At 34.1% G+C, this 11385-nt stretch overlaps 1 protein-coding gene across 1 annotated transcript; it reads left to right on the top strand.

Annotated features, from left to right (window-relative positions):
* Window positions 1-3966: 3966 nt before the first annotated feature.
* On the top strand, window positions 3967-7966 carry LOC11405588 (serine/threonine-protein kinase fray2). Its single transcript, XM_003608885.4, has 6 exons — window positions 3967-4732; window positions 4859-4910; window positions 6138-6221; window positions 7181-7245; window positions 7362-7523; window positions 7600-7966. Exons 1-6 carry the CDS (start codon window positions 4034-4036, stop codon window positions 7648-7650), a joined length of 1113 nt encoding a protein of 370 aa, XP_003608933.1. The 5' UTR covers window positions 3967-4033; the 3' UTR covers window positions 7651-7966.
* Window positions 7967-11385: the final 3419 nt, after the last annotated feature.

Genomic DNA, 11385 nt, shown 5'->3' with positions numbered 1-11385 from the left:
GTTCAAAAATTTAAGAGTTTAAGGATAATTAAACAAACTTTGTTTTCGCAAGGACTAAAATTAGATTTTTTTTTTTTTAGGGACTAAAAACCTACTAAAACTAGATATGATAGTATTTTAATCATGAAAAGATATTTTTGACTGGTAATTATTCAAAAAAAAACTATAAATTCGGCAACAAAGCCACTCATGCCCGACAATGCAAGAGAAGTCATCGATAAGATAGTAAAAATCGTGAATATTTTTGGCATTAGAATAGCCATTCCGTCCATTTCGTCAAGATAAAGAAGACGTAGTTTATCATAACTAGTTCCTGCAAAGAAAAAAAATGGTAGCGCCAATAAATCCATGAGATATTATTTGTAAAACGTCTCCGTTGAGCCCAATATCATTTATAGAACCAATTCCTAGAATTATGAAACTCATATGAGATACCGAAAAATAAGCTATTCTTTTTTTAAAAATTATGTTGACCAAAAGATGTTGAATCGGCATAGATTATTTGAATAGAACATAATATCATTAACCAGGGGAAAAATATTGAACGAGCGTGGGAAAATAATTCCATATTAATTCGGACCAACCCATATGCTCCCATTTCATGCAAAACTAGTGGCAGTATACAAGAGTTTAATCATAAATTGAACAAATTTGAATTGAGCAGGGACTGATATTGAGTGCATAATATTTTTGTAAGGACTAAAACAACTATTAAAAATAAGTAAGGACTAAACTTAAAATGCCTCAATTTTACAGGGACTAAAAACATATTTAACCAAAAAAAAAAGTCAGATGTGGCATCCATGTACGCTTCACTGTTTGCTCAATCAACAACAATTAACAGCGATGACCTATTTTGCTAACGGAAAAAAACGTTGGGGACCAAAAATTTAATAAAATTTAAGTAGGGACTAATGTTGAAAACGCGTCTATTTATAAAGACCTAAAACATAATTAACCCTAATACTAATGAGCAGCGTTGCTTTTACCATAGTCTCTTATTCATACAAGCCTTCATCCATGGGGGCAACAACCATTAAATATTTTGCCCAAGTTGTTTCGAATTCTGATGTAGGACAAAATGAACCACTTCACATCCCAAAGGTTAAAGGAGATTCTTTCTGTATCAAGCTAACACGATAAGACTATGAGAAAGGTTAATTAGGGTGTCAATGAAAACTTCAAACATTTGGTGCTTAGAAAAGGCGCAAACCATATACAACAAATGAGGTCTCTTTGAAGTTATCCAAAATATGGAAAACAATATATTCTTGGCGTCTAATTTATCTTGGTTGAGGATATTTCGAACTCACATTTGGATTAATGGAGGATCTTATGACAATATGGTCACAAGGCACCATCAATATGAATCCAGAGTTGGTTCGACTTTCAAAGTGGGCAGAGGCCTTACGCGCACTCCCAAAGGCAAACTCATGCCCAATATGGATTAGATTGATGGAACTACTGCAGAAGTACCGACACGGTGGAACTCTTCGTGAATTTGATATACCAGTAGGCACTTCTCTAATTATTGACACTGTTACTCAAGAATTTTCGGACACAGTGCGCGTGCCTTATTTGATGTTGATTTTTCTCGTTGCATATTTGACGAAATTATGGTTGAAATAGATGGGTTTGCATTCAAGTTAGAAGTTAAGTATGAATGACTTCCTGGATTTTGTTCACAATGTTGAATTATCTGACATGATGGTACAATATGCCACTAGTTAAAAGTCTCATTCTCTCTCTAACTTATCCCTCTCACTTCTCTCTACAGACAACAGCCAAACACAACCGACTTTCCCTACCAAAATCCAAATCCCTCCTTTCAAGATGTAGATCTTGAAGGGGAGTGGTGAGCTCGCCGTCTTTTGAGCTACACCACTTGGGGGTTGTCGTCCCTTTTCGCTGTTTTAGGTTTCTCTCATCTCTCCGCTCACGGTACCGTTTTTGCTTTAGATCTCCTCCGTCCGTTGGTTTGGCGGTGGTTTGATTCGAGCTCGGATCTCCGCTTTGGTGGGTGGTGTTGGTTCCTTCCTGCGACTTTGTGTTTGTGGGTATGTCGTGGTTGTTCTTAGGTGGTTGACGGCGGCGCCGCTGTTTTGCCTCGCCTCCAAGCTGTCTCCTGGTTGTGGTTCACGAATTTCTCGGTGGTGGAGCGTCGCTGAATATAGGTGGTTCTATGTTGGCTTCTTTCTTCCTCACCTTGCACGACCTCTGTTCTCTGGTTCCTTCATCAGATCTGTTGAGATCTGCAGACTCTTTGGTTGTTGTTTCGCTACCACCGCGTGGATGCTCTTGGAGGCTCTTTTTGTTCGTTGCTTTGTTATGTGTCGTGTTTGTTTTTATCTCTGGTGTTGTGTTTGTTGTTACTAGATTGGGAGGGTTCGGATATGACCTTTTTGAAGTGGATTGTTTCGTAAACTCGAAAGGGTCTGTTGTGATACTAAAACTCGGAAGGGTCTGGTTTGTTTAAACAGAAAGGGTCTGGTTGTTGACGTATTGGACTCATCCATCGATCTGAGTTCTTACGCGTTGTTTTGTTCGAAAGGGCATTTTATGCTTGCTGTTGATCAGAGAGCTGTTGGCACTTGGATTTGTTACCGTGTTGGCGGTCGATCCATTCGCCATTCTTAAACTCTAGTTGTTCTCGACAGATTTTCACTTTTCATACTTTTTTGTAACCTGGTTTCGTGCCCGTACGTGGGTTCGCTGGGTTGCGCCTGTGATTAGTGTCTTTTTGTTAGAATAGATTAGAGTCGATCCATTTTGGACTATTTTCTCACGATGTATTCCCAGCTGGGTTATTTTTGGGTCAAATCAAATGTCCCTCCAATCTTTGTAACACTTTCTTTTTATTTTATATATTTTCTATTTTGTCTGGAAAAAAAAAATGCCACTAGTTATTGCCTAAGCAGAACATTGAGATAGCTGATCGTGGTAAAAAAAAAAAACCTTCCCTGGTTCCAAAAACGTACGGTTTAAAAATTTATGGAAAAAGAGAACCCTAAAGGTATAGGCTCTTCCAAAGTCTTTTTCGCACATGCTATTCTGAATGTAGTTTCTACTGATGCTATTATGGACCTGAAAGTAGTTCATGATGTTCCTATTCCCTCTACTACAACATATGAAGTCACAAATGTAGAACCTGTTAATGCAGGAAATATTATCGAGGAAACGACTTATGAAGAACTAGTTAATGATGATCATGCGAATGAAGACTTTATTGTTCACGAACATGTAATCATAAAAATTGTTAATGAAGAATCAACAAATGTTACACCGTGTCCTAGAAGGTCATAAAGTTATGTCCATGATCCTTTGGCCGAGGCGCAAAAAGTTCAACATTCTTCGATTTTACTACCTTTAAAGTCAAGTACTTCCTTTCGTTTTCTGTAACTGATTAAATCGTGGACATATTTTATTTGGTTGGATGGGATGGGATGGCAATGATCATCATCCATTTATTTTAGAACCCTTCGTTCAACAAAATAAGTCACCGTAAGCAATTGTAACATTAGGTACAAGTACAACAACACCTCATTCATCGGGTACACAAATTCAACTTATTTTCTCGATGATTATTCCTCAAAGAAGTCTGACCATAACAAAGGATCTTCAATTATTTCCACAAGCTATGAGTGCACAAACTACAGGTGAGGAAGTTCCATTTGCTACTTAACTTATTTTTTATGACATAATTTTTTTTATTTTTTTGAAATACCATATAACATTTCCCATTAAAATATTTGTATCAAAACATTTTCATAATTTTTTTTGTTTTGCTAGTACTATTTTTTGAAAGATTTTTGCTAATGCTTATTAATCCAAATTTAACTTGAATAAGATATAATCGTTTTATAAACTTCTCATTAATTATATAAAAAAATATAAAAATCCTTTTCATTTAGCAAATCAAAATTTCTTAAAAAAACAATTTTTAAAATATTTATCTTTTGAATAATTTTCAACTGATTATTTGACATTGGTGAAGAGTGATGGAAGGAGAAGAAGGATAGTGTGATTGAAGGAGATGGAAGAAGAAAAAGCAGCAGCATATTACGACGAACTCACTCGTAAAGGGGAAGGAGCTGCAAAGTTCAAACAAGGTCTCGGCTTTTCCACTTCCACATCAAACGACGCCGTTCCCAAACCCGGTTCATCTCTCGTTTCTTCCTCTTCATTCCTCTCGCAGTTCGTCAAAGCCTCTTCCTCCTCCACCACCACCACTGCTTCCACCACCGCCCCATCCGATTCCGACAGAAAATCTCAGCTCCAATCGATTCAAAACAAGCTCAAAAAGAAACCTACAACCGAATCTAGGGTTTCGGAGAAAACAAATCGTGATTATTCTTCGAGAGACAGTGATAGAAGAAAAAGACGAAGCAGGAGTAGGAGTCGAGAGAGGTATAGAGATAGGGATTCAAGGAGGAGAAGTAGGAGTAGAGAGAGAAATAGTAGATATAGTGACCGTGATCGTGATCGTGATCGTGATAGTGGTAGAAGCCGAAGCCGAAGCGATTCTGATGTTGACAGAGGTAGAGATAGGAGGAAAAGGGAAAGGGGAAGAGAGAAGGGGAGAAGGAGGAGTAGAAGTGTTTCGCCACGTAAACAACGTAGGTCTGAAGTGAAATCAAGTGATGTTAAGGAAAGAGGGAAAGGGAGTGAAATGAGGAAGGGGAAGAATGTTGGAGTTGATTATGCGAAATTAATCCACGGTTATGATAATATGGTAATTATAAGCTTCTTAATTTCATTGTTATGTTTATGTTTTTGGTTGAATTAGTTTTGAGTTTCATGTGTTATGATTATGGTTTATGAATGAGTCATGGTTATGTATGTTTGTGATCATCAATAGGCACCTGCTGAAAGAGTGAAAGCCAAGATGAAGCTTCAGCTTTCTGAAACTGGTAAGTAAATAGAAGATCTTATTGGAAGTATGTGTTAATGTCTCAAATGTACCTATGTGCATAATGGTTTTTAAAGAATAACATCATTTGCTCTATTTGATAACTTTGTATAGCTAATGTTAAATTTTTCTGAAAACCTTTGCTGCTATGTACTCGTTCAAGATTGATTTTTAAATTTCCAGAGCTTGTTGTTTGGGTCATTTCTGAAAAATTAATTTTTTGGCTTGAATTGTTTCATATTCTAGCAGTTTGATTATTTATATAAGAAATTGGGTTAGGTTGCCACTAGTGATATATACGAGGGTAGGTTGTAGGTCCTGCAGAAACAGTAGGAAATTGATGCAAAAATAGACATAGATGGTTGAAGTATGAGACCGGGTATTATTGGATTTTTAGGAAAGTTATACAGAAGAATCTAACAATCACAACTGCCACAGAGCTATGCTCTTATGGAGTGCTGAAAGCTCTCCATTCAACAGATTACAATGTAATTCTTCTGGATACTCTCCTAGTCTCCTTTCACTAATTTACTTGCCTCAGCCTAACAGTTAGTTGTCTCTAGTTCTCTCACCTTCTGCTAGTTCATGCTTCCTCACTTGTTCTCAGATACTTTCTTGCTCCTTTTGATAACTTAGTCTGGCCTGCTATCAACTCCTTAGGCCCAGCCCCATAAACAGGGCCCCTGACAGTAGGGACGTAGCCCTGAAGCACGGGTACTTGTAAAATGGTGAAGTACCCGTACTGGGTACGCACTCGTTCCGGGTACGCGTACGGTACTCGTGCTACTCCATTTTTGCTCATTATTGTACTGTGAGTGAAATTTGTGGCTTACTCTTGTATACTCCTATTAATATGATAATATATAATAATATAGCATTATTTGTGCATTTGAATTTGTTGTTGTAACCAACTCTAAATTTCAACTTTTTTAATTTTTATTGTGCTGTTTTTGTTGTCAGTTGAAGAATTTATCTCTTCCATGTTATATTATAGTATAACAAAACTTATGATTTTATTGACGTATCCGTACCTTACTTTTTTAAAAATTGTCGTATTCTCGTACTTGTACATGTATCTATGCAACATAGGACGTAGGGTATTATTGAAAACAATTAGAATGTTACATACTCGAAGTGTGGTTAGAAATCATTGCTTCCTAGTTTGCCAAAAATGAGACAGTTTATCCATGTTGTGTTAATTTTTTTTATTGGATACTTTCAACTGCAGCTGCACGGGATTCAGATAGAGGCGTGGGCTGGGAGCGATTTGAGTTCAACAAGGATGCCCCTCTTGACGATGAGGAAGTTGAAGGTCTGTTTGATAACATTGTTCTTATGAATATAAATATATTTGTGTGATTCTGTCCCATTTGCACTCATAATGTATTCAGTCCAATCCTCTTTGATTATGATAGAAATCTTAAATAACCAAAGCCTGTGTGAGGAGGAGGGAGGAGGTCCAACGGCGTAATCATTGCCCAAGTTGGCAACCATTGCCGTTTAGGCATGTGATGCGGTTGAGAGAATATTATGGAGGAGTGAGGGTAGACTGGGATTCAGTTGGAACCCTTGAGAGGGACTAAGCTTCTCAAATTGCCTATCCTATCTTTCATCTTTGTAATTTTCGTGTATACTTGTACTGTGATATCCAGTTCTGCTATTCCTTATTAGTTACAGACTGGTTTTCCTTCATTTCCACAATATAATAGAAGTTTCGTTCATTATTATTTATGGTATATTTCAGATTACAATTCCTTTTTTGGAGCTGTAAGACAACTTGAACTTGCTTTGTTAGATGCTTGTTCTGCATTCTTTGTATGAGTGATTGACATGCTCATGCTGGTGTTTTACATTTCTCATTTTGGTTTAGATATTATTTTGGTCTCCCTGTGGCTTTATTGGTAATGTAATTATTGATTAACATAGTTTTCTTATTGGCTTGAAGCCTCAAATGTTTTGTGCATGTTGTCGAGTGAAAATTACTTTATAGCCTTTCTTACTATTGAATGCTGCAATTGTATGCTTGTCAATCAGTATACCTGTAAATTATTGTGTGCTTATTACTATTTTATACCTTTGTAGCATTCTTCCTGTAAATTAATTGTTTGCGTGTTTATTACTAGTTTATACTTTTGCAACATTCTTGTCAAAAATGAAATTTTTGCATTATAGAACGACCTGTCTAGCTATATTTGCTTGTGATTGACAATGAGTAATGGTGGGTTTGGGTATTAACTTAATATCGGATTGTGCATGCCCACCTATCTGCAGGTGCTGAAGATGATGCATCCTTAGTCAAACACATTGGTCAGAGTTTCCGGTTTTCCGCAGTCGAGGTATCTACCTTTACCTTTTATGAGCAAAATAGCCAAATAATCAGTTTAATTACTGGTTTATATGCACTTCTGACTATGTAGACTGATATATAAATTGAATTCATATTCTTATATAGTCCAAACGGGAAGATCAAATTCAAGCTGCTCATGATGAAGCTATGTTTGGTGCTCCGGCTCCTCCACCTCCCACCAGCAGTACAGATAGTGAGCCAGAAAGGGAGAACGAGAAGGAGGTTGATAATAAAAAGGACCTGGTTTCAAGCCTCTTGAGTGAAACAGTGAGTGATTTGTATACCACAAAGAACATGGATACACATATGGTCTTCGCATAATAATCATTGTATTTTGTTTCAGGTGCTGGCCAGGCCAAAAGGGTCTTGGCGTGATCGGGTTCGTCAGACATAGAGTTTGCTCCTTGAAGGTAATGCTTCTGACAGAAAAGCCGGTCAAATGTCACATGGATATTAGAGCACGGCATTCAATTTTGCAACCGGAATTAGTGTGCAGTTTGCTTGGTTTCTACATGTCTGGGGTGGGCTTTAACCATGTATACAACTTGTATATGGTTCCAATGTAATTGCTATTCTTTTCAACCATATATGCTACTGGTGAAGCAGGCTGTGTGCCGATGCTTAAAAGGGGAAGCAGTATATGGAACTCGTTTGACTTTCATGTAATGCCACTTTCAGAATTATAAAAAAAAATGTCAGTTTCAGAACTATATTTAGAGCGAAAGCCTGGAAATAGTCATGTTGAATATACACAGAGCATCGAATATGCACCATTCTTCAGATGATGTGAATTTAAAGGATGTGTCTGAAGCATTTACGCAGGGGAGGGGGAGGCTGTTTGTTGAGGTCATAGTATTAGTACACGTGTGATTAAACATTGGGTGAACTTGAAAGGATGTGAATTTAAATATTGGAGTGTTTGAGAGTTTGGGTGAAAGAGGGCTTTAGAGGTAGGAAATATAGCTGAAAATTATGAAATCTTTTACGTTGTTTGAAAGGCTAATTTTTTAGAGAATGGTAAGTTGATGTTTATGATTAATATATTAAAATTGAAGAATTTTTATAAACCATTCAAAAGCAATCAAAAACCTCTTCTAATACAATTTTTAAGTTTCCTAAACGAGATGGATTTTGTATTACGAAGAAGATTAAAATCGTTGAAAGTCCTTTCTTTTTATCGTCCTCTATTTCTTCCATTTGCTTCTTCATTTTTCCTAAACCCTTCCCAGTTCCCTCCTAAGAAGCATAGCCTTGGAGATTTTGCTTGAGTTTTCATCATCCATTCAATTCAATCAATAATATGTTATATTTTTATATTAATTTATTTTAAAACAATTTCATGTTTTAAATGAATTTGTCTGATGAGTATATTGATATTCAACCAAACATTACGGTATCTAAAAATTTACATAATTTAGTTGGGCACGGAATGTTATCCTTAATATCCTCGGTATAAAAAAATTTACGGAAGGATTTCATTGCAATCCATTGCAGCTAAAAACACGATTATTGTGAATCACAATAAACCAATTAGGAATTTCTAATTGTAAAATCATGTGTAAAATGTTTACAAATTTCAGGAATGTTCTATACTCGGGATTCTAAAATCCGATGGTGTAAAATGAAATTTTTCATGATTTTGTATACTTTCAGATTGCGCTCGTGAGTTTAATTCAGTTGGTAGGATAATGTATAAAATATGCAAGGTCTATAGTTCAAACACCGGCCACCACAAAAAAAAACTTTCAAATTGCAATTTTTTTTTCTCAAAAAAAAACATCCGTAGTTTAAAATTCAAAAAATTTAGATGTAATGTTTATATTTAACACATCCGAAGTCTAAAATGAATTTAAATTAGCATACTATCTCAGAATAGCTAGGTGATTCTCAGGTTGTTAAACTTGCATTATAGAAATTTATTGGTTGCTGTTTATCACATGGTTCATTGCAGATTTGCAGTAGTCTAGTTTCAAAGGGGTGCTTAGATCCCCTCTCTCGCCATTTGCAATCGGTTTTATTCTATGGGTTATGTTAACGGTGTTTTAAGGGCCCTTGTCAAGGAAACTAAAACAGTAGATTGACATTAAAATCAACAATTTTTTAACTTTTAAAAAGTTAAATTAATATTTTTTTTTATCATTTCCCATACTTCTTTTCTACTCCCTCCGGTCTTATTTACAAGAGACAATTTACTTTTTAGATACACTAAATAATTTATGTATTTGGTTTAGATTCCTGACTAGATATATACATTATTCAATATATCAAAAAAATCAACTTTCTCTTGTAAATAGAACCGGAGGGAGTATTTTAGCTATCTTAACCAATGCTTTACAGACACTCTTTAGCATTTCTCTTTTTTTATCTAAGGTTAATAGGCCTTTATCCTTGTAATATACGTCACTTTTGGTTTTGCCCCCTGTAAAAAAAAATTGGATTTGATCCTTCTAATTTTTTTGTTTTGTTTTGGAAAACTCTCTCGACTAGCTGACTGTACATCTTTTATGATGTGTCACCTTTTTCGGATGACGTGGCAAACTGACTGTATAATTATTTTTATTTTTTAATGGGGTATACGTGGCATTTATAATTTTTTAAAAAAATTGAAAAAATTCTTAATTTTTTTTTTAAAATGAAATAGGTTCTGGAAAAATAACGAAATAATTAATAAAAATAATTTTAAAAAGAATAAAAATGAAAAGAAATCTAGAAAATTTAATAAAAAAAAATCTGGAATAATTTAAAAAATTATAAAATTAATATATATCGAAATTTTCAAAAAAATTATAAAAAAAAATTCTGAATTAAACTAAAATTATAAAAAAAATCAAAAATATATTATTATATAATTATTTTGATTTTGAAAATTAATTTTTATAATTTTATTTTATCCGAAAATATAATCTAGATGAATAACAGGATACAATGGATATTGATTGGCACCGGTATATAAGTCATGTTATATAGTTGAATAACAAACCCTTAATTCTATTCTTCTTGATCTAAAGTTATATTTTTTTAATTATGAAAATATTTTCCAATATTTTAATTTTCTGTATAAAAAAATAAAAAAACAAACTTTTTAATTTCGAAAGAAAAATCTGAACTTTCATTTTTAATTCTATTCTTATTATATTTATAAATTTGGAAATATTTTAAGTTGCTGAATTTTTCATTTTCTTATAAAATAAAATTTCTTACTTTCGAAAAAAAATATATGAATTTTTTTTCATTTTTCCGAATTTTTTTGAAATATATTAATTTTTTCCAGATTTTTTTTTACTAAATTTTATAGATTTTTTTCATTATTTTTCACTTTACCAGATTTTTATTTATTTTTTCATAATTATTTTCGTTTTTTAATCATTTGTATTGATATTTTTATTTTTCTAGAATTTATTTTATTTTTTTATAATATTTTAAGAGTTTTTTTAAAATTTTTTATAAAAATCATAAATGCCACGTGTACTCCAGAAAAAAATAAAAAAATTATACAGTTAGCGCGCACGTCATCCGATAAAGGTTACGCAGCAGGCCACATCACTAAAAATGCACAGTCAGCTGGCCGAGGGGGGGTTTCAAAACAATTTTTTTTACAAGGACCGAATCCAAAAAAATTATTTTACATGGAGCAAAACCAAAAGTGGTCTATATTACAGGGGGTAAAGCCTTTTATCTACCTTGTGCAGCTATAACCGAGAGGGATTTTAGGTTTTATCCTTGTCAGCATCTTTTGAAAGACAGTTCTAGCAAGCATATAATATATTGGTGACGGAATTTTTTTTATTTTTTAAAACGCCAAAATGAAATATATTAATACAATAAAAAGTTTATTCTACCTAGCATAAGGTGTGTTATATTAGAAGAAAACAATTACAAAAATAACAAGAGTCGAAACCCTAAGGAAAACAAAACTGACAATAGAAGTTAGACAAAATTCAAGCACAAAAGAGGATTAATCCACCAATTACGATAACTAAAAGCACCTGTAAACTTGTGTGCCTTCAACCACCTAAACGAAAGTAGCTTAATACTAAATAACTAAAGTAAAGTGCTTGCGCTGTTATTACAAATCCTGTTGGTGATTTCCTTCCACAATGCCTAAATAGTAGTAAACCAAATGAGCAAC

The sequence above is a fragment of the Medicago truncatula genome, chromosome 4, assembly GCF_003473485.1.
Source record: "Medicago truncatula cultivar Jemalong A17 chromosome 4, MtrunA17r5.0-ANR, whole genome shotgun sequence".
NCBI classification, from domain to species: Eukaryota; Viridiplantae; Streptophyta; class Magnoliopsida; order Fabales; family Fabaceae; genus Medicago; species Medicago truncatula.
The sequence above is the reverse complement of the archived record's forward strand: the minus strand, read 5'-3'. Positions and strand labels throughout refer to the sequence as shown.

Excerpts from the sequence above, each read along its gene's own strand:
- LOC11405588 (XM_003608885.4), top strand. The coding sequence starts at position 4,034 with ATGGAAGAAGAAAAAGCAGCAGCATATTACGACGAACTCACTCGTAAA. Across the intron at positions 4,733-4,858 it reads TCCACGGTTATGATAATATG|GCACCTGCTGAAAGAGTGAA; the intron begins GTAATTATAAGC and ends GATCATCAATAG. Across the intron at positions 7,246-7,361 it reads TCCGGTTTTCCGCAGTCGAG|TCCAAACGGGAAGATCAAAT; the intron begins GTATCTACCTTT and ends ATTCTTATATAG.